Source organism: Pan troglodytes, chromosome 7, assembly GCF_028858775.2.
Source record: "Pan troglodytes isolate AG18354 chromosome 7, NHGRI_mPanTro3-v2.0_pri, whole genome shotgun sequence".
Classification (NCBI taxonomy): Eukaryota; Metazoa; Chordata; class Mammalia; order Primates; family Hominidae; genus Pan; species Pan troglodytes.
The window spans coordinates 75,320,483-75,344,419 of NC_072405.2; the positions used below are offsets into that span (position 1 = coordinate 75,320,483).

The following is a 23,937-nucleotide window of genomic DNA, read 5'->3' on the forward strand; positions in this document are numbered from 1 at the left end:
GGCGCAGCTTCCGCTCTGCCCTCTGGGAATTAGAGTCTTCCAGCCTCTGTGCTGGCCATCAAGCCCTAGGATCTTGAGTCCAGAAGGAACTACAAGTACCGTGAGGCCAAGCGGTTCAGCGCTAGAGGAGAGGAGGAAGAGGACGGCAACAGGAAAAGGGGCGAAAGAAAGATGGTGACTCGCGTTGCCTGCCGGTAGTTGTAGTTTTACTGGGCTCTCCTTCGTCGTCTTCCCCACTCTGCAGCCCAAGGCAAAGAGTCTGAGAGACCACATTTCCTAGGATGCCGTGCGGTGCGTCCAGCTGCACTTCCTCCTTAGGCGGAGGGGAAGATTCAGGGAAGCTTGGTTAAAAACAGTTATGGCAGTGGGAGTCGAAGCGAGGGTCTGAAGTTCACGACTACTAGAAGGGGAGGGGAGTGGAAAGGCTCTCAGTGAAAAAGGTACAGTAAATAAATGTCCAGGGATATTGGGGGTTGGGAAGTTGAATAAATGGTCTAATCTAGGCTGGAGGCCATAAGGGGGAAAATAGTTGATTCTCGGAAGCTCTGCCTTCTCCCCCTCTCTAGTGCGACTCACTGAGGCGCCATTTGATTTTTCGTTTCCTGCATGTTTTGGCAGTTTACAGTGCAAATAACGGTACCTTGGATGTCTGTAGTTTTGTGTGCATATACAAATTCTCTTAACTAGGTTTAATTTCATTTGCTCTTTACCACCCTACCCCCCAGAGAATAATAAGAGCCATCATTTGTTAAGTTCTTAATATGTGTCTGGACAGCATTTGCATAACACGATATCATTTGATCTTTAAAAATAACCTTCTTAGGAAACAGGCCCAGAAAGGAAATGACTTGCTAAAGTTCACGCAGCTGATAAGTGACTGGATGGACATTCAGATCTCAATCTGTCTTCTTTTTACAGATAAGGACATAGGCAGGAAAGGTTAGGCCTGTATTACATAGAATAGTAACTAGCATTTGCTTACTATTGCCTTATAGTTTACATATTTAATAATATGTTCACATGTATCATCTCATCCTCACACCAGTCCTGTAATACCTTTACCAGGTGGTGTTGACTTCATTTACAATCAGGGAAACTGAGACTAAAAGGAATTAAGTGACTTGCCCAAGGTCAAGTCACCAGTTATGCTGGATCCCAATCTCAAACCTTGAGAGTGATTTTTACGCTGCTGCTTACCAAAAAATCCCGGCTGGGCGCAGTGGCTCACGCCTGTAGTCCCAGCACTTTGGGAGGCTGAGGCGGATGGATCACGAAGTCAGGAGATCGAGACCATCCTGGCTAACATGGTGAAACCCCGTCTCTACTAAAAATACAAAAAAATTAGCCGGGCGTGGTGGCGGGCGCCTGTAGTCCCAGCTACTTGGGAAGCTGAGGCAGGAGAATGGCGTGAACCCGGGAGGCGGAGCTTGCAGTGAGCCGAGATCGCGCCACTGCACTCCAGCCTGGGCGACAGAGCAAGACTCCGTCTCAAAAAAAAAAAAAAAAAAAAAAACCCAAAATCTTAGGCTCAAATCTTTTGCTAGGCCTTAGAGTCTCCTCTTAGTGATGAAGGGATGTTTACTGTTAAGGAGGCAACAGCTTTATTCTTCTTTCACTTGTGTAGGAAACTGCTTCTTCATACAGAACGATATTCATATGTTAATTGAAAGCTAGTATTATTTTTGTACATTCATCCCCTTTCACTTATTCCGGAAATTCTTGCTTTCTGGAAGTTTAGTATCACCTTAGGTAAGTGGACTACCTCAAAATTTCTGAAACATTTGGCACCAACTAGAAACATTAGTGAAGTCCATGAGATCAGTTGAGTCTTCTGTAGCTGCCCAGGAAACCGCCTGATTAGGTTTTGTGTGTGTGTGTGTGTGTGTGTGTGTGTGTGTGTGTGTGTGTGTGTGTGTATGTGTATGTATGTAGAACTTGATGCTTTGAAATGAACCATCTGCAAAATAGAGGCCCATAAAGGGTATTAGTTTTGATGTGCACCTAATTGTTACAATTTTCTTGAAAATAAATATTTGAAAGAGAAATCCTCCATAATGGACCTTAATTACAAGAGAAGTGATTTTTCCTATCTTGGGATATTTTTCTTTCTTTCTTTCTTTCTTTTTTTTTTTTTTTTTTTGAGACAAGAGTTTCACTCTCGTTGCCCAGGCTGGAGTGCAATGGCGTCATCTTGGCCCACCCCAACCTCCGCCTCCCGGGTTCAAACCATTCTCTTGCCTCAGCCTGCCGAGTAGCTGGGATTACAGGCATGAGCCACCACGCCCAGCTAATTTTGTATTTTTAGTAGAGACGGGGTTTCTCCATGTTGGTCAGGCAGGTCTTGAACTCCTGACCTCAGGTGATCCGCCCGCCTCGGCTTCCCAAAGTGCTGGGATTACAGGCGCAAGCTACCGTGCCCGGCCGGAGGGGGTATTTTTCAATAAAGTTTTTCTCAGAGAATTCATGCAAGAAAAGTTGTTTATTCTAACAAGTTTGGTGGTAACTACACAGATTGGTTTTGGCACTGATTTTTTATTAACAGTCGAATGCTTTATAAGTAGAGAAATTGGGTATCTCCTTTAAGTGGAGATTATTTTATGCTGTGACTAAAATGTTACACCTGCAGTGAAACTTTTTCTCATACAGAATCCAAATAATTGAATTAAAGCTTTGTAGCACATGAGATGACAACAGTCTGCAATTCTAACACTGTCAGGTACTTTTATATCTTAACAACACCAGGCCAAATTTTTCTTATTGATGATACATATACATAGTGAAGTAGATTTTTAAAATTGTATTTGAATATGTCATTCTGAACCATACTATGACAAAATAATCACTTCCCACCCCACTGAAGAATGAGAAGCCTTTTTCTGGCTTGTCTAGATCATTTAATAAGTTTGTAGATGCACTCAAAGTTCAGAAAGAAAGCTAACATAAAGGGGCAATGAAATTAACCATGCCAAGTTTAATATGTGAATTAATTATTTATTACTAGCACTTAGAAGGCATGGATACCTACAAAGAAAAAAAAATTGTTAGGTCAAAAATAGGACATACTGTTTCTTATAAGACCGGAGGAGTGTAGAAAGCCTCTCCTGCTTGTGCAAGATCTGCAGGCTTCCTTCCTCTTTTCCTCCCAAATTCCATGATCTTGCCTAATGAAGATTAACTTAACTACCTAATTAACTTTCACAGGATTTTTGTGGGGTAGATAATAGTTCTTGTTTTTAGTAGTCCAGATGAAAAGAATAAGCTGGGCCTCTGACATTAGCTGTGCTGATACACGTCTCTTCTACCACCATCACCCCAGCATCACTAATACCTAAATTGCCAAAATTCAGTTAAAATAGAAATTCATCTTTTTCATAGTTTCTAGTATGGCACTTGTAAACTCCCTATATTGCTTTTAACAAACTTGGTAAATGTAAATGCAGAAGTCATCCACTTTTACCAACAGAACAACCATCATTGTTCTTGATCTTTTATATTTTATATATATAAGGAAGGGAATCATAACTTTGGGGATTGCTGTAAGTTGGCCACATACCTGCCTATATAAACTATACATCTTTACCAAGAATTGACTGTGTTCTTCCAGACCCATACCACGTATAGTCAGACTTCCAGTCACAAGCTTCGACTGAAGCTCAAAGTGGATTTGGGAGGGACTAATTATTGAAGTAGGTATTATAAGAATTTAAAGGGATGCAAAATTTCATCTCTGTCTCAAAGAAGCTTAGAGTTTAATAGAAGAGGGAGGCTAAACTAAATTGTTCATAAATATAAGTAGAATAAAGCATGTAATCAAAATAATACAGGAAATATCACAAATGCTATGAAAATTTAATTGAGGGCAATTTATTATAGGGCAGTGTTTTGAGTATATCATCTTAATCTTTAAAACACTCCTGTGTTACAGTATTGTCCTTATACGGATAAGATTTAACTCTAAAAGGTTAACATCGTTTTTATTACCACCAGCTATGAAATAGAGCTGGGCTTCAAATCAAGATTTTCCTTGTTCAGCACTCACTCTTTCCACTACATCACAGCTGCTTACTGATTTGAGAGAGAATTAGGCAAGAAGTCAATACAAACTGGTGGCCAGTAGCCAAACTTGGCTTGATGTAGTTTTGTTGGGTCAGCAGGAGTTTAACTTTTTTTTTTGAGATGGAGTCTCACTCTGTCTCCCAGGTTGGAGTGCAGTGGCGCGATCTCGGCTCACTGCAAGCTCCGCCTCCCGGGTTCGCGCCATTCTCCTGCCTCCGCCTCCCGAGTAGCTGGGACTACAGGTGCCCGCCACCACGCCCGGCTAATTTTTTTGTGTGTATTTTTAGTAGAGATGGAGTTTCACCGTGTTAGCCAGGATGGTCTTGATCTCCTGACCTCGTGATCTGCCTGCCTCGGCCTCCCTAAGTGCTGGGATTACAGGCTTGAGCCACCGTCCCCGGCCTTTTTTTTTTTTCTAATGTGAATGTCTTTGAGCAGTGGCCAGTATTTCACTCTTTAAGACCTTACACCAGGGCCCCTTGAGACAAATGACCGAGTACAGAGCTACAAGTCATTCCTTCGCACAGTAGTCCTCAAGCTTTAATGTGCATCACAGTCAAATGGAAGGCTTGCTAAAACACAGATTGCTGGGCTCCATCTTAGAATGAGTGTGTCTGAGGTGGAGCCTGAGAATTACATTTCTAGCAAGTTCTCTGGTTGCAGATGCTGCCAGTCCTTGCGAGGATCACACTTTGAGAATCACTGCTTACCAAACTTGTAGGGCACTTTTGGGGAAGGCTTGTTGTGTTTCTGTTGTTTATAATACAAAAGGAATTGCTTGTCAGAATGTGCAGATATAGGTTAAAAAGAAAATTAAAATTATCTATCAGAGATTATAATTGCTAACATTTTTAATGGATCATTCAAGCTCCTTTTTTCTATGTGTGTATAGTATGTACTTTTTTAAGAAACCAAAATTATATAATAATAATAATAGCTATTAACACCTTTTTAGCATCTATTGTGCACCGGGGTCTTTACATGTAGTATTTACTTAATCCTTTTAATATCCTTATGAAGCAGGTACCATTACTATCATTCTTATTTTTCAGATGAAGAACTTGAGGCACAGAAAGGTTAAGTAACTTGTTCAGTGTCTCATTGCTAGTAGGTAGCATAATCAGGATTAAAACCAAAGCAAGGCCAGGCTAACACCTGTAATCTCAGCTCTTTGGGAGGCCAGGACAGGTAGATCACTTGAGGCCGGGAGTTCGAGACCAGCCTGGCCAACATGGTGAAACCCTGTCTCTATTAAAAATACAAAAATCAGCCGGGCATGGTGCCTGCCTGTAGTCCCAGCTGCTTGGGAAGCTGAGACAGGAGAATTGCTTGAATGTGGTAGATGGAGGTTGCAGTGAGCCAAGATCACGCCACTGCCCTCCAGTCTGGGTGACAGAGTGAGACTCTGCCTCAAAACAAAAAACAAAAAGGAAAACAAAAAACCAAAGCAATCTAGTGCCAGAACCACTCTGCTATACTGACTCTTCTACTGTGCATACTGTTTTTCACCTGTATTGTGTAATCACATCATGAACAATCTTGATATTAGACATTTCTTGTTTAACATTTAATTTTTTAATTTTATGTAATTTTTTGTTTAAGAGACAAGGTCTTGTTATGTTGCCTAGGCTGGAGTTGAACTCTTGGGCTCAAGCTATCCTCCTACCTCAGCCTCCTGAGTAGCTGGGACCTCCAGCACGTACCACCACACTCGGCCTCTTGTTTAACATTTTAAGTGAAAGCCTGCTTTTTTCTCTTAAAATATTTGAAACGTTTAAAGATATACGCAAAAATAATGTAAAAAAAACTCATGCACCCACTACTAGATTTAACAAAAGTTAATTTTTCTGCATATTTGCTTCATAATCCCCCCCTCTTTAAAAAACACATTATAGGCCGGGCGTGGTGGCTCACGGCTGTAATCCCAGCACTTTAGAAGGCCGAGGCAGGCGGATCACAAGGTCAGGAGATCGAGACCATCCTGACTAACAGGGTGAAACTCCGTCTCGACTAAAAATACAAAAAATTTGCCTGGCATGGTGGCGGGCAAAAAAATTAGCCAGGCGTGGTGGCGGGCGCCTGGAGTCCCAGCTACTCGGGAGGCTGAGGCAGGAGAATAGCGTGAACCCGGGAGGCAGAGCTTGCAGTGAGCCGAGATTGTGCCACTGCACTCCAGCCTGGGCGACAGAGCAAGACTCCATCTCAAAAAAACACATGTTGGCCAGGCTGGTCTTGAACTCCTGTCCTCAGGTGATCCATCCTCCTCGGGCTCCCAAAGTGCTGGGATTACAGGTGTGAGCCACTGCACCTGGCCCAATGAGGTGGATTTTTAAAAGTAAAAGAAAAAAATTGAGTTCCAGAGCTAGAAGTTCCATCCTCAGTCTGTCTGAAGCATGCCTCCTGCAATCCTTTTTCTTTTTTAAGGACCAACAAAGTCATCACTACAACATAAAGGACCCTGTGTAATCAGGCACCTGGCTTCTCTGACATTATTTCCGTGGCTTGTGTGCTTCAGCCACACTGGCCTCCTTGTGGGTCCTCAAACATTCCAAGTACATTCCTGTCTCAGGACCTTGGCACTTGCTCTTCTGCCTGGAAAACTCCCAGGTAGAATTTATATAGTTGTCAGCTCAAATCTCAGTTCCAGTGAGATGGCTTTTCTAACCAGTGTCTCTAAAACAACACCTCTATCCTTTTTCTCTCTTCCCCTATCCCACTCATTTTCTTTTCTTTTCTTTTCTTTTTTTTTGGCTCTGTCACCCAGGCTGGAGTGCAGTGGCATGATTTTGGCTCACTACAACCTCCCCCTCCTGGGTTCGAGCAACTTGCCTGTCTCAGCCTCCCAAGTAGCTAGGACTACAGGCGCCTGCCACCACACCCGGCTAATTTTTGTATTTTTAGTAGGACGGGATTTCACCATATTGGTCAGGCTGGTCTCGAACTTCTGACCTCAGGTGATCCACCCTCCTTGGCCTCCCAAAGTGCTGGGATTATAGGCATGAGCCACTGCGCCTGGCCCCCACTCATTTTCTTTATACCACTAATCATCAGGAATTATATGATTGCTTGTCTGTTGTCATCCTTCCCCACTAGACTCTTCAGTAAGGCTTTTCATAAGGGCAGGCAGTTTGTTTTTTGTTGGATTCCCTGTGCCAGGCATATATAGCCTGAATAGATATTGTTGAATGAATTAATGGCTATCATCTATGGCAGTGTGTTTCAGCCTGATATTGAAGCATAAGTTCCTGGAGAATCCACCATTTGGTTGCAGTTTAAAAATGTTTATGTTGTCATTTTGATGCTAATCTAAAGCAAAGTCATATTGTGATTTTTCCAGATGAGTACCTTAAAACATGAAGTTTTGAGAGCCTGAATTCACACCGAGTTTAGGGTTTTGTTTTTATCAGTTGAAAGCCAATGAACATTGTGACAAAACGTGTAAGGTTTCACGATCATTTTGAGAAAAGAGGTGGGAGAGTTGAGTCATCACATGTCACACAGTAGCCCATGGCAAACTCAGTGCTGTAACTGTCGGTGCCACGTTCCTACTAAAAATAGAAATTGCACATAACACACATGCACTTACATATATTTGCAACAACTTAGTCACTGTAAGTAAAGTAGTAAATACACAATGAGGAATTTTTTTTTATTTCCCAGGAAGGCTTAAATTAGATACTATATAATTCAGATTTAAAATAGTCGAAAAAATACTAACCTTATCTTAAAGTGAGTAGACTCTAATTGAGTGATATTCAAATAAAACTGGCTTTCCAGGGTTTTGTAGTGCCAGAATCTTTGTTAAAATTTGAGATCTGATTATTTCAAACTAGCAACAGAAGACCAGGAAGTTAATAATGCAGTGTATTTGTGCAAACAGCTGTTTTTGCATTGACATTATTAAATGTACAGAGGGCCTGGGAGCAGTGACTCATGCCTGTAATCTCAGCACTTTGGGAAGCTTAGACCGGAGGATTACCTAAGGCCAGGAGTTCAAGAACAACTTGGTCAACTCTATCTCTACAAGTAATAAATTTAAAATTTTTAAAAGTTAGCCAGCTGTACTGGTGTGTGCCTGTAGTCCTAGCTACTCAGGAGGTTGAGACAGGAGGACTGATGGAGCCCAGGAGTTTGAGGCTGCAGTGAGCTATGATAGTACCACTGCACTCCAGCCTGGGTGACAGGGAGAGATGCTGTCTCTAAAATAAAAATAAACATACAGAGACACATTTAACGTAGAAATAGATCAGAAGTTGAATCTTAATGCTCATAAAGCTAACACTTTACAATTCAAGTTACTATTGATTTTATTTTATTTATTTATTTATTTATTTATTTATTTATTTATTTATTTGAGACAGAGTCTCACTCTGTTGCCTAGGCTGGAATGGAGTGGTGCAATCTTGGCTCCCTGCAATCTCCGCCTCCCAGGTTCAAGCGATTCTCCTGCCTCAGACTCCTGAGTAGCTAGGATTACAGGCATGTGCCACCATACCCAGCTAATTTTCGTATTTTATTTTATTTTATTTTTGTAGAAACGGGGTTTCGCCATGTTGGCCAGGCTGGTCTTGAACTCCTGACCTCAGGTGATCCGCCTGCCTCAGTCTCCCAAAGTGCTGGGATTACAGGTGTGAGCCACCGCGCCCAGCCGAATTACTATTAATTTTAAATGGCAAAACCAAACAACCAATATTGTTGGAGCAGAAGAATGCTTATCACTGCAATTCTATTACCTTTGCCTGTTACCTGTCTTTATTTTCCCTTTATTTAGAACCTGAAGGGTGCTTTTAAGGTGGAAGAATATGAAGTTTAAGAATTTGCTTAAGTGAAACACTTGTTATATCTTCATTCTAGTAACATTCTAGTTTTTGTAGAAGGGCCTGATCCCTCTCTCTGACCCATTTAACTCTGTCTCCTAAACACAGTCTAATTCAGTTCCTTTTGTATGACATAAAAATCAGAATAAGAAGTACCTGACATACTTTCTACATCTGTAGTTGCGGAAGACATTTTAATAGGTAAGAGCAAAAGCACAAGCCTGCATACTTCTTTTTTAACCCTGTGGATCATTTAAATAAATCCTTTCGTATTATTCCAAGATATAAGTGCATTGTGATGATGTATAAGAATTTAAATATAAGGCAGTCTGCAAGCAGGGTTTTTTATGTAGATGGGCAGCAGTTTATTATAGGAAATTATGTGTATGTACTAAATTAAAGCATCAGCACTAGGTGTCCGCAGATTACATCAAAGAGGGCCTCAAATTGAGTATCAGTAAAATCACAAGAAATGGACTACATCCTTTACAAGGACACCTCTGGTACAACATTTTCCTGTTCAAACATTAATTTCCACATAGCCTGGCATTTGGCAGGTTATGTGCCATGAATTCTGTGGATATTAGTAGGCATCATGTTGAAGGAAGGGTTCTGTAGTCAAATGCGGACTAAATTAGGTCTTTTTCCTAATTAGGTCTTCTCATAGCCTTTCTTTGCTAAGGACATTGTGACTCTCCAGAGAGCAACAGTGATGGCTCTAGAATGTCTAGGAAAAAGAAGGGCTTAATGTCAGGAGTCTGCTTGGGGCACACAACACTAGAAGATGTCCTCCTGCACATTGTTTCATATCGAGTGTGTATTTTCTGGTGATCTGGGATGCTGATAGAAATAATTGGATGTTAGTGCCCTAAGCCACCTCTGCACTATTTTTGTTTTTATTTATTTATTTTTTGAGACAGAGTCTCGCTCTGTCACCCAGGCTGCATTGCAGTGGTGCAATCTTGGCCCACAGCAACCTCTGCCTCCCAGGTTCAAGCGATTCTCCTACCTCAGCCTCCCAAGTAGCTGGACTTACAGGCACCTGCTACAACACCCGGCTAATTTTTGTAGTTTTTGTAGAGACGAGTTTCACCATGTTGGCCAGGCTGGTCTCAAACTCTTGACGTCAAATGATCCACCTGCCTCGGCCTCCCTAAGTGCTGGGATTACAGGCGTGAGCTACCGCGCCTGGCCCTCTCTGCGCAATTATTGATATGTAGCATTTTCACACTTCTATGGCCATGAAACCATTTTGAACCTGTATCAGAGGCGCACACTTTAGGAAAAACCAATACAGACAATAGTGCCTCTTGTTACAGTTTTTGCTTTTATCAGTGTGTTGGAAAAGGTCCTCTTTATCCCCAAGATCAGTTAATGCTTCCTTATGTTGTCATTTCTGTGGGCTTTTTTCCATTTAATGTTTTAATCCAGTTGAAATGTATTTTTGTATATGATGTAAAAGACATTCAACTCATTTTGTGTATGTATTTATTGATTGAAAAATGCCAGTTATTTCCAAACCTTGCGTTAAATGTGTTTTTGTTTTTCTTTTCAGGTATGGAACCCTTCAGATCAAAGCTTACCAATAAATTCAGTAGGTAGAACAGATTAACGTAGTTGAAATGAGGAAGAATGAGAGTTATCTCAACCAGCCAGCACCCCCTACCCCCATTCCCACACTTTCCCTCATGGGAGGCTGCCGGGAGCACTTCGAAAACCACTGGAAAGGCCGGGCACAGTGGCTCACGCCTGTAATCCCAGCACTTTGGGAGGCCAAGGCAGGCGGATCACCTGAGGTCAGGAGTTCGAAACCAGCCTGGCCAACATGGCGAAACCCCATCTTTACTAAAAATACGAAAATTAGCCAGGCGCGGTAGTGCATACCTGTAATCTCAGCTACTCAGGAGGCTGAGGCAAGAGAATCACTTGAACCTGGGAGGCAGAGGTTGCAGTGAGCTGAGATTGTGCCGTTGCACTCCAGCCTGGGTAACAGAGCGAGACTTCGTCTCAAAAAGAAAAAAAAAACCCATTGGAAAAATTCATCCTCTCATAAATGACTTGAAATGCCACCTCCGTAATACACTACGTTAAAAATTTTACATACTCAAATTGTTTTTCTTTTTGTGCCAGGTCATACTTTAAGGAGCCCAAGAGCTTTATAACATAACAAAAGAAACTGAAATGTCTAATAAATGTGTACATAACAATATGAGTTGTTTGTGTGTTTTTGGCCTATAAAATTAGCATAGATCTTTAAAATAATATACAGTATTGGTAAGAGCTGAATAAATACCTTTAATATAGAGAAGGTTTAACTTAGTAAAACTATGTTTGGTAGATAATGTGTGTCAAAAGTTTACAATGCTCATATCCTTTGATCCAGCATCTCACTTATAGGGTTTCACCCTAAAGAAATAAACAGAAATGTGTGAAAAAAATTTGCTGTTGTTTATATTATTGACAAAATTGAAGATATCAATAACAGTGTGAGACTGGGTAAGTGAATCATGGCACATCCCCATGAGATGGGATACTCTTCAGCCATAGAAGTGATATTGTAGAAAGAAAAATATTGAGTGCTTGTGATGAATCTGGCACCATACCAAGCACCTCATTTATACTGTCTTAAGCCTAACAATACCCCATACGATAGGTATTATTATTCCCATTTATAGGTGAGAACACCCTCAGAAAAGTTAGGTAAAGTTCAAACAGCTAGTAAGGTAGTGTTGGTAGTGTAAGGTAGTGTTGCTGGAATTCAACACATGTCTACTCTTAACCCTTATTCTTAGCCACTGTCATCATGATACAGGAAAATACTATTTACTGATAAGTTTCTAGTAATTTAACTGACATTAAACATCACATGAAAACTCCTATATGCAATCCCTTCCTTTCCAAAGTTCCTAGGTTTGGTAATTTTTTATCCTAAAATGAATTTATATGTTTTTTATTGCTTATGGAAATGTTAGATGCCTACTCTTAAGAATTCAAACTGTACAGAAGATTATAAAGTAGCTGCATCTTTAGTCATAAATTATACCCTCTGTATATGATACGATAGATTCATAGGCTCTTTCTGTTCCCTCAATTCTGTTCTTGCTGTGGTATCAGCTTGTGGGCCCTGGTTGGGGATAGAGATGAACTAGAAAGGCAAACTGAGTGGAGTGCAGGTGTGAGTGGTTGACTTTCACCACAGGTGATTAGAAACACTGATTCTGGAGCCAATCTGGCTAGATGGAGTCCCAGCTCTTACTTACCAGCTGTTTGGACTTGGGCAACTAATAGGAGTGCTTACTGTGTGATATGCATACATGGTTTCCCCATTTGTCTTTATGAGTTAGATGTTTTTATTCCCTTTTTATACAGATGACAAAACTAAAATTCAGGGAGGTTACGTATGGAAGCAGAATGAATCATTAGACCCATTTCTAGGACTACAGACAAGATAAATACTGAAAGCTGCTTGTCCAGGAGATAGCAAAATGCTGACAAATGAGAAACAGACCTGCATAGCCATCACACCCTCTAGAACCAAGGGGTAGTGTTTTAAGATAGAGGACTGGGTGAGTATCAGAAAGCTGTGCTTTGAAAACCTGACTGCTTTTAAGTATTTCCTGTTTTGTTCTCATTTTGTAGGTATTAGAATTATTTCTGAATTATCAGTCTCTCATTTGTGCTTTGGGGAAGCAGAAAAGGCAAAAGGGGTCTTTGGCCATCTGCTGGAGCTTCCAGGGAGGATGTGTCTCCAAGAGACCAGGTGTACCGAGTTTGAAATCCCAGAAGCCCAAGAGGAAAAGAACCACAGGGAGGAAAAGACTGTCCAAAGGCTTCTGGAGTCTTCTGTTCTCTAACCTTGGAAGGTTTTGAACAATATTTCTCAGAGGATAGCCTTTCACTTATTCATCTGTCCAGCATGACTCATCCCCAGGAGTGTTGAGTAAGTGAAATTTTGCTGTATTCATGTTTTTGTGACTTATAGGATGATAAGGAGAGAACACGAACTCTGGAGTCAGACCTGTTACCTCGGACATGATACTCTTAGCTTTGTCATTTAGTATTTGAGTAATTTTGGGCAAGCTAACATCTCTGGTCGTTCTCATCTGTAAAATGAGAATAAATGAAACCCACTAACGAGAATTGGTATGAAAATGAAATGTGGCAGAAAAAAAATGAAAGTGAATAGTATCACCACTGACACACAAGCACTAAAGGCCCTTCCTGTCTCCATCAGGTATGGATTTGGGGCAACATTTGGCCAGGTCTTGTTTATCTTTCTGTTCATCTATTCTGTCTAATTCAGTGCTTTGTTTACAATGAATGTCTTACAAATGCTGACTGAACAACACTAGCATACCTGCATGAACAACAGGTAAATAAATTTTAGATGTGTTTTAATGTTTATTAATCTATCCTGTCAGAGAAGAACTGCCAGTTATAGATAAATATGATGCCAGGTCAGGGCTGAAGAGTTGGGCAGGTTGTTATCTGCATGGGGTCACTAGGCTCCAGTGGAGAGGTGGGGGCTAAGCTCTCACCCGCTCTGCAGCCACCTGGCACCCGGTTTCAGTTTCCTGAAAGGGAGCCTTCTACTTGCTGACGACTGCCTCATCTCTTCTGAGGTTTCCTCTGATAAACAATTTTCTCTGCTTTTTTTTTTAATTATGAAATACTTAAAATGTAAAGGAGATAATGTGACACACATTTACCCATAATTGAGATTGCCATAATTGCTATAACTTTTTCAAAAATTTGACTTAATTTCAGACTTTTAGAAAAATTGGCCAGGTGTGATGGCTCATGCCTGTAATCCCAGCACTTTGGGAGGCCAAGGTGGGTAAATTACTTGAACCCAGCAGTTCAAGACTTGCCTGGGCAACATAGTGAGACCTTGTCTCTACTGAAAACAAACTAGAAAAAAAATTAGCCAACCATGGTGGTGCATGCCTGTAGTCCTAGCTACTCGGGAAGCTGAGGCAAGAGGATAGCCTGAGCCCAGGGGAGTTGGGGCTGAAGCCTGGGTGACAGAGGAAGACCCTGCCTTCAAAAAAACAAAAAAAAAGAAAAAAAAATTCTTTATATTACAAAGAATTCCCATATACCTTCCACAGTTTCCCAAATGTTAATATTTTCCCACATTTGCTTTATCCTTGTCTCTTGATATTACATATGCTGGTTATATTTTTCTGAACCATTTAGGAGAAATTTGCATACATGATGACTGTTTCCTCCTAAATACTCCAGTTCTTATTTTCTAAAAATAAGGACATTCTCTTACACAACCACAGAACAATTATCAAAATCTGGGAAACTAACATTGATACAATACTTTAATCTACATACCTCATTCAGATTTCACCAGTTGTCCTAATAATGTAATAAAATTATTTCTGGATTATGTCTGTCTCATTTATAGTAAAAGAAAATCCTGGATCATGCATTGCACTCTGTTGTGTATCTTTAGTCTCCTTCACTCTGAACACTTCCTCAGTCTGGCTTTATCTTTCCTGACATTGACGTTTTATAAAAATACAGGCCAGTTTTTTTTTTCCTTTTTGAGATGCAGTCTCAGTCTGTTACCCAGGCTGGAGTGCAGTGGTGCGATCTTGGCTCCCTGCAACCACCGCCTCCCTGGTTCAAGCAATTCTCCTGCCTCAGCCTCCCAAGTAGCTGGGACTACAGGTGCCTGACACCACACCTGGCTAATTTTTTGTATTTTAGTAGAGACAGGGTTTCACTGTGTTGCCCAGGGGTGGTCTTGACCTCCTGAGCTCACACAATCAGCCCACCTGGGCCTCCCTAAGTGCTGGGATTACAGGCGTGAGCCACCGCACCTGGCCCAGGCCAGTTACTTTTGCAGAATATCCTTCAATTTGGATTTTTCTTCTCTTTTCTTCCCTTCCTCCCTGTCCTGTCCTCTCCCCTCCCCTCCCCTCCCCTCCCCTCCCCTCCCTCCTCTCCCCTCCTCTCTCTCCCTCCTTCCTTCCTTCTAAAGCATTTTAGGTAGAGCTAAAACTTCACCTCTTCACCCATCTCCTGCTCTCCCTGTCTGTTTTTTCCTTTGTCAAGGAACCTGCTTTCTAATGTGTTTTTGTCCTTTTACTACATATGATAAGATCTATAGATACTGATTTTTTGGTATCTATTGAGACTTGCTTTTTGACCCGTTACATGACCACTTTTATAAATGTTCTGTATAAGAAAGAATGTGCACTCTTCAGTTCTTTAAATGAGTTAATAAGTGTAAAGCACTTACAACCAGTGCCTGTTTCATCATGAGCACCATGCAGTGTCAAATTTTTAAAATAATAATATGAATGTACAGTTTTATATAAATCCAATAGCTCAAATTTGTTAACTGTCTTGTTCATATTTTGTATGTTTGAGCTCTCAATCTTTAGATAAGTTCATTAAAACCTCCCTGTGATTGTGATATGTACATTTTTGCATGTCTCCTACCAACTTTGTCTCCCTGGCGTGGGAGTGAGAGGTCCAGGCCAGTCGTCTGGATCCCGTCCCCTGATCCTTCCTGTAAGTGAGGGCTGTGCTTCACTGCACAACAGAGAATTAAGACAGAAGTCTTGGCACTGACTGAGCAGAAAGGGCATCACAGGGACATAGAGATTAATGAATTCAAACAGACTGAGAATCACAGTGGCGTTGCCATCTCCCCTTTTGTAAGCTTTTGCACTGCAGTCCAATCATCACTTGCTGCCCTCTGATATTTCTTCTCTCAAAATGCCTCTTCTGTTCTCTCAACACTAATTCCTCAGAAGTTTAGTCCAATTTTTTGGATAGTAGTCACCAAATTCCCTGTTTTTAACATTTCAAAACTACATTTCAATATTCACCTGATACTTATGGGACCAGAAGCTTGAAGAGAAATGTTTTTTAACTGATTAGATAAATATTGAATATTGAATATTGAATATCTGGCTCACAGAAGGTCATGGACCAGGGCAGACCTTGGCCACTAAGCTCTGAAAGAAGCCACGAGGCTGGAGCACATGCAACCAGGTGGTGTCCGAAAGACAGGGGCTAGCTCCCAGAGGGCCACAGGAGAGTTTTGGATTGTGTTCTAGGGATGGGAATCCATTGAAAGGTTTTAGGAAAAGAGTGAGGCCAGGTGCAGTGGCTCACACCTGTAATCCCAGCACTTTGGGAGGCTGAGGTGGGTGGATCACTTGAGGTTGGGAGTTCAAAACCGGCTTGACCAACATGGTAAAACCCTGTCTCTACTAAAAAATACAAAATTAGCCAAGCATGGTAGCGCATGCCTGTAATCACAGCTACTTGGGAGGCTGAGGCAGGAGGATCACCTGAACCCAGGAGGCAGAGGTTGCAGTCAGCCAAGATCGTGCCATTGCACTCCAGCCTGGGCAATAAGAGTGAAACTCCATCTCAAAAAAAAAAAAGAGAAAAGAAAAGAGTGAGATGACTGGATTTATGGTCTTAAACACAGCTGTAGCTAGTAGGTAGAGAATGACTAGAGAGGGTCAAGAGTGGAAGCAGGAGCCGGGTGCGGTGGCTCACGCCTGTAATCCCAGAATTTTGGGAGGTTGAGGTGGGTGGATCACTTGAGGTCAGGAGTTCGAGACCAGCCTGGCCAACATGGTGAAACCCCATCTCTATTAAAAATGCAAAAATTAACTTGTGTGGTGACACTCACCTGTAGTCCCAGCTACTCAGGAAGCTGAGGCAGGAGAATCACTTGAACCTGGGAGGCAGAGGTTTCAGTGAGCTGAGATCACACCACTGCACTCTAGCCTGGGCGACAAAGTGAGACTCCGTCTCAAAAAAAAAAAAAAAAGAATTGTTTACACAGTTCATGGTGACCACCATAGCCACCTCATAAGTCTGGAAGGTCTAGTGTTACAACCATAACTCCCTCCCCTTATTTGAATGTTTTGAGCATTTTGTTAAAAAGTTTTCATTTTGAAAAAGTCAAACTTACATAAGAGAATAGCACAATAAACATCCATGAATTTGATTCAATAATTCTTGTTTGCCAATATTCACATCACCTGGCTTTTTTTTCTTTGCTGTAATATTTTAAAGCAAATCCTAAATATTATGTAATTTTGTTCCTTCATTAATCAAGGATCCATCTCTAAGATGAACATTTTCTTACATACTACAAAGCCATGTTCATGAAACGAATAATTTATTGGTGATATCTAATATGAATTCCATAACCAGATATCCCTGATTATGTCAAAAATATCTTTTTACAGTTGGTTCGTTTGAATCAGGATCTGACTAAGGTCCACACAATGCATTTGGTTGTTAGATCTTTTAGTTCTCTTTTAATCCAGGACACTGCTTTTTTTCCCTCCTTTTTTTCCCTCCTTTACTTTCACTCTTTAGAAAATGTATCTCATTGACTCATAGAAACTGAATTAATTGTCCTGTAAAAGTCTCAATACTATTATAAATAACAAAAATTCTTAAATTAAAAAAAAAGGACTAACCCTGGTGTTTGAGGCTTAACTTTAAACTTCAGCAAGTCAGATTATCACTTTGGTATTGGAATGTTCTTTGAAGTATCTGGCATACAGTCCAGTCCAGTGAACCATAAAAACTTCCTACTTGGCACACATATTGCACGTTGTTTAATAAGAATGCTTATTGCACATTAATAAGAAGCCTTGTGCTTAGTGTTTTTTGTTTGTTTGTTTGGAGATAGAGCTTTGCTCTTGTCACCCAGGCTAGAGTGCAATGGTGCGATCACAGCTCACTGCAACCTCTGCCTCCTGGGTTCAAGCAATTCTCCTGCCCCAGCCTCCCAAGTAGCTGGGATTACAGGCACACACCACCATGTCCAGCTAATTTTTGTATTTTTAGTAGAGACGGGGTTTCACCATGTTGGCCAGCCTGGTCTCGAACTCCTTATCTCAGGCAATCCACCCATCTAGGCCTCCCAAAGTGCTGGGATTACAGGCATGAGCCACCACACCTGGCCATGCTTAGTGTTTTAATTTATCATCCAGTCTTCTCAGGTGCTTGACCTGTTTACTGTGATTTGTCAACTGTTATTAAGTTAACAGAATCTAAAAATAGCAAACAGTTTCTCAGACATTTTTAAAAATCATTAAGATGATGCTTCAGTTTGCTAACCTCAGTCTTCACTTCAGAAATTAGAAAACTAAAAATAGCTGAAATGAAGGTAGCATCAGTAAAAACCAAGTTTGTTTGCACTTTGAGGATATATAGAAGGAGCCATGACCAAATAACACATGTATTCTTCCACCCAGTGTCTGTCTTCACCAAGAAGGATGACTTTGATTCGCTGTAATTGGCCACTGTTGCTAATGGAGTAGAGAGAGTCTTGCTACATGCGGGAACTAGAATTACACCATTGCATTTTTTGGCTTTGTTTCTTCAATGGGTTGTAGTGTATGAATATTATTACAAAATAAAATTATTTAAAAATATCCATCTAATGTTAATCATTTTGAATTATTTACTGATTTGATGATTCAAAGCCAGTGTATGTTTCCAGAAAATGGGGATTTTGTCTCCCATTGAATTTGTGCTCATACATTCTGGGCTTAATACTGATTCTACCACTTGCCAGCTCTATGACACTAGAGAAATCATTTAACTTTTCTGAGCCATAGTATCCAATGTGTAATAATCACATCACAGTAAATGGAGTATCTATCACCTAAAGCATTTATCATTTCTTTGTGTTTGAGACAGTAGATTAAAAATTTAGCTTGGGTAATTCTGGGTGTGTTTATTGGATCAGGCCTTAAACTAGGAGGCATTTTACAGAGACACATTAGTTACTTTGAGATGAAAGAGGGTTAGGAGCCAGGATCCTTGAATTGTCAAACAGCCAGTTACTGTGGCTTCAGCCACTCCTCCTTGATCCCTATAACAGATAAGTGTTTAGAGGACCAGGCTGGACAGACACTGGCCATCAATACATCCAGAACCTTGACGTAGTGTCTGGGATGAATTGAGTGGATGACCTTCCCACATCTTCACTGATAATTAGTCACTCCCATAATTAGTGTTCCCATAGCTCTTTGGATTCATCATATCCTGCCTTGTATTATATTTGCTTGTATACAGATATATACCTTCCACTAAAATATAGGTATGTTGAGTAGGGATCACGTTGTTTATCTTTCTAACTTCCTGTGCTTAGCATAGAACTTTTAATGTAGTAAGAACTAGGTAAGTGTTTCATTTAATTGAATTGGCACTCAGAGCCAGAAAACATCATAGCCAGTTATCCTGGTGCTGTTTATTAAATAAGCCAGTCTTTCCCCACTGATCTAAAGTGCTACTTTGAACATGTATGAAATCTTAAATGTATGAACTTGAGTTATTTTGTGGATTCTGTTTCACCCCACTGCTCCATTTGTCTTTTCCTGGTCAGTACCGTTCTGCCCTGCTTACAACGTAGTCTCACAGTTCTTTTTAATATTTCATAAGCCAAGTCTTATTTTGTCACAGTTGTTTTTCAAACTTTCTTGGCTATTTTCTTTCTTTTTTTTTTTTTTTTTTTTTTTTTTTTTTTTGAGATGGAGTCTCACTCTGTCGCCCAGGCTGGAGTGCAGTGGCGCGATCTCGGCTCACTGCAAGCTCCACCCCCCGAGTTCACACCATTCTCCTGCCTCAGCCTCCCAAGTGGCTGGGACTACAGGGGCCCACCACCACACCTGGCTAATTTTTTGTATTTTTAGTAGAGATGGGGTTTCACCATGTTAGCCAGGATGGTCTCGATCTCCTGACCTCGTGATCCACCTGCCTCGGCCTCCCAGAGTGCTGGAATTACAGCGTGAGCCACTGTGCCTGGCCGGCTATTTTCAAACATTTGTCTTCCAAATAAACTAGAGAATCAACTTTAAAAAATTGCCATTTGGATTTTAATAAAAATGGCATATAATTTATAGGTTGATGTGAAGATACTTCCCTTTTTATTTTTATTTATTTATTTTTTTGAGACGGAGTTTTGCTCTTGTTGCCCAGGCTGGAGTGCAATGGCGTGGTCTCTGGCTCACTGCAACCTCTGCCTCCTGGGTTCAAGCAATTCTCCTGCCTTAGCCTCCCAAGCAGCTGGGATTACAGGCATGTGCCACCACACCTAGCTAATTTTTGTATTTTTAGTAGAGACAGGGTTTCTCCATGTTGGTCAGTGTGGTCTCGAACTCCCAACCTCAGGTGATCCACCTGCCTTGACCTCCCAAAGTGTTGGGATTACAGGTGTGAGCCACGGCACCCGGCTGATACTTCCCTTTTTAAATGGGTTTTAACATTTCTTATTAATTTTGTTTCAGGGTATTTTATAGTTGTGATTACTATAAATGGGATTTTAAACATTTTTAAACTTTCTCATGTATACAGATAAGGAAACTGAGGCACAGAGAGGGGAGGTAACTTACACTGGCTCTCACAACTGGTAAGAGGCAGTCAAATGTGTCATGTTCCAAGGCCAATGCCTCTTCCTGTGCCTTCCCTGATACCAATTATTTTCTTTTTTTTCTTTTTTTTTTTTTTTTGTTTTTGAGACGGAGTTTTGCTCATTGCCCAGGCTGGAGTGCAATGGCGCGGTCTCGGCTCACTGCAACCTCCGCCTCCCGGGTTCAAGCGATTCTCCTGCCTCAGCCTCCGGGGATTACAGGCATGTGCCACCACCCCGGCTAATTTTGTATTTTTAGTAGTGATAGAGTTCCTCCATGTTGGTCAGGCTGGTCTTGAACTCCTAACCTCAGGTGATCCGCCCACCTCGGCCTCCCAAAGTGCTGGGATTACAGGCGTGAGCCACTGCTCCTGTCCTATTTTCATTTTTCATTGCATTTTGAAACTTTAAAAGTTACATGAGACATAAGACTTTATATTGCATTCTTTTTCTTTCTTTTTTTTTTTTAAACAGAGTTTCCCTCTTGTTGCCCAGGCTTAAGTGCCATGTTGCAATCTCGGCTCACTGCAACCTCCGCCTCCTGGGTTCAAGTGATTCTCCTGCCTCAACCTCCCGAGTAGCTTAGACTACAGGCGCCCACCACCACGCTGGCTAATTTTTGTATTTGTAGTAGAGACAGGGTTTCACAATGTTGGTCATGCTGGTCTCGAACTCCTGACCTCAGGTGATCCACCACCTTGGCCTCCTACAGTGCTGGGATTACAGGCATGAGCCACTGCGCCTGGCTGCATTCCTTAACTAATCAGTAGGCTGTCTGATAACATACTTTTTAAACTGCTTTTTCATCTCCTTTGGCCACTTGTCCAATAGACTAATGGTGTTAATTATGTATTTGTAAGAATGCAGTTTACATATTGGATAGAAAGTTTTTAAGGATTCTGTTTTTCCTCATATCTTCTTAAATAGCCTTGGGTCTTCTTGCTCACCAATTCCTCCTTTCCTCTAATTATTCTAACTTACATCTTCTGTAACAACTTCTTATCTGAAAATTCTACTGCCAGCACATATTACAGTATATTAAGTATTTGTTGTTATATGGAACATCCTTATCTTGTTAGTGTTATAGTAGTAGTAATAGTAAATAATAATAACAGCTCTCAAACACTGAGTGCTTTCAGGTGCTATATCTCATTTAATCCTCACTGTGACCCAATAAGATATCCTCATTTTACAGATAAAGAAGTAGTCGCAGACAGATTTACCAACTTGCCCAAAGACATGCTATTAACAAAAGGAAGACCTGTCAAATTCCAAAGCCCATGTTCTTCATTATCATGCCGTCTGGTCCTCAAGTGTAAAGTCAACTCTCCGTGGGGAAAACAAAAAGCTCTTTATTGTGTTAAGAAAGAAAACTTCCGGCCGGGCGCGGTGGCTCACGCCTGTAATCCCAGCACTTTGGGAGGCCGAGGCGGGTGGATCACGAGGTCAGGAGATCGAGACCATCCTGGCTAACACGGTGAAACCCCGTCTCTACTAAAAATACAAAAAATTAGCCGGGCGTGGTAGCAGGCGCCTGTAGTCCCAGCTACTCGGGAGGCTGAGTTAGGAGAATGGCGTGAACCCGGGAGGCGGAGCTTGCAGTGAGCCGAGATCGCGCCACTGCACTCCAGCCTGGGCGACAGAGCGAGACTCCGTCTCAAAAAAAAAAAAAAAAAAGAAAGAAAGAAAACTTCCACACTAATTTATTAAAATTCCTATACCAATTTATTAAAGGCTTTAAATAAAAAAGATTTTCAGTTTTATGAAATATTTTCTCAGCATTTGTAAGAACTCTGCTGCCTGCCATCTCCCATGCCTACACTGGCTTCCCATCTCTTGGGGTCCCTGGGCATTGCCACTATGACCTCCAGGGGGCACTGTTTCCCCTTTATTATTGAGGCTCAAGCATTTGACTCATTTCCTGAAGTACAGATGAAACAAGCAAAACTTTTAAAAACTTTAACAGGCCAGGCTGGGTGGCTCATGCCTGTAATCCCAGCATTTTGTGAGGCCGAGGCGGGTGGATCACTTGAGGTCAGAAGTTTGAGACTAGCCTGGCCAACATGGTGAAACCCTGTCTCTACTAAAAATACAAAAATTAGCCGGGCGTGGTAGCGCATGCCTGTAATCCCAGCTACTCCGGAGGCTGAGGCAGGAGAATTGCTTGAGCCCAGTGGGCAGAGGTTGCAGTGAGCTGAGGTCACATCACTGCACTCCAGCCTGGGCAACAGAGTGAGACTCTGTCTCAAAACAAAAATATAAAAATAAAAACTTTACAAAGGGCTCCAGGCAAACAGAATGCAAAGAGTACAGGAACTAATATACAACTAGATAATTCGGTTCACTAAATGCAGGGTAGACATTTCAGCATTTGACACTGTAAAAGGATTCCTCTTTACCTTGCTTCCCACTACCTGCACAAAACAGAAGCTACCTTTTCCTAACCTGCATAATGTCCTCAAGCAAGCTAAATTCTTCAAAAGCCAGCTCCAAGATTGGTAAGACCAGTTCCAGCTTTCTTCTAAATTCCAGTTTCCAGGCTCTGTATCTGCCTCCTCCCTAGATGGTGGGCCCTAAGCTTTTCGGCCCTCTTCTAGGAAGACGGCATTTCTGAGCTCTAAGGTTCTAGTTTTACCCTGTTGTGGGGAGATGGTTATCTATGGGTCTCTGTGTCCCTGCTTGTCTGGCCTTAGAATGTCAAGAATGCAAGCCCTGACTCCTTTTATTATCTATTACTGCATAACAAATTACCCTAAAACATAGGGGCTTAAAACAACATTTATTTTCTGACAGTTTCTGTGGGTCAGGAATCTGGATGCAGTTTAGCTGGGTGCCTCTGGCTCAGGGTCTCTCACAAGATACAGTCAGGGTGTGGGCTGGAGCTGCTGTCACCTCGAGGCTTGAGATAATCACTCATGTGGCTGTTGGTGGGCCACAGGTCCTCACTGACTGTTGGCTAGACATGCAGGTCCATCCATAAGGCAGCTTGCAACATGGCAGCTGATGAGATGATGCCCAACACAGAAGCCACAGTCTTTATAACCTCATCTCTAAAGCAACTTCTCATCTCTTGTGTCATATTCAGTTAATTAGAAGTGAGTCAATAAACTTAGCCCACAGTCAACTGGAGGAATTACAGGAGGCAAGAACCATTAAGGGCCACCTTACAGGCTTTCAGCCACACTATGCTTGATCCAAGCCATTTCCTATGGTTGTGTTTGCAATGAGCAATCTTGAGGAATGAGGTAACATCTCCCTCTGGGACAAAAAGCAATCTCACTGCTTGTTATAATAGCAGTGGGTTCCCCAAGATTATTGTTGTTCGTCAGCTGCAATGCAAACCCACTCTCTGGGCCCATGCATGTCGCTCCTGTGGAACTGGGGACTTGGGGGCAAGAGAAACTGATACAAACATTCTGATGGGCATGGCTTTTTTTTTTTTTCCTGTACTGTGAATAATAAACTTCTTTTTCTCTGGCGTAGATGTCTCCTGTCTTCCTCCAGCATTCACAAACCAGGAACAGGCTAGCTTTTTGACCTGTAAGTAGCATAAAATCAAATCACAGACCTGACAGTTTGACTCAGCAAGACAACTTTAACAGAATGCATATAGCCCTTCAAGAACCAGCATTCACACACGTTATCCACATA

At 41.5% G+C, this 23,937-nt stretch overlaps 1 protein-coding gene across 1 annotated transcript; it reads left to right on the forward strand.

The window, feature by feature from the left end:
• The first annotated feature begins 146 nt into the window (after positions 1-146).
• Positions 147-22,049, forward strand: C8H8orf44 (chromosome 8 C8orf44 homolog). The gene is made up of 4 exons (XM_063816358.1): positions 147-440; positions 10,429-10,741; positions 12,513-12,813; positions 21,482-22,049. The coding sequence occupies exons 2-3, from the start codon at positions 10,496-10,498 to the stop codon at positions 12,741-12,743; spliced, it is 477 nt and encodes a 158-aa protein (XP_063672428.1). The 5' UTR covers positions 147-440; positions 10,429-10,495; the 3' UTR covers positions 12,744-12,813; positions 21,482-22,049.
• Positions 22,050-23,937: the final 1,888 nt, after the last annotated feature.

Bases quoted from the DNA above. Each gene is read 5' to 3' on its own strand.
- C8H8orf44 (XM_063816358.1), top strand. From the start codon at position 10,496: ATGAGGAAGAATGAGAGTTATCTCAACCAGCCAGCACCCCCTACCCCC. The intron at 10,742-12,512 runs GCGCGGTAGTGC...CTCATTTTGTAG, and splicing joins AAAATACGAAAATTAGCCAG to GTATTAGAATTATTTCTGAA.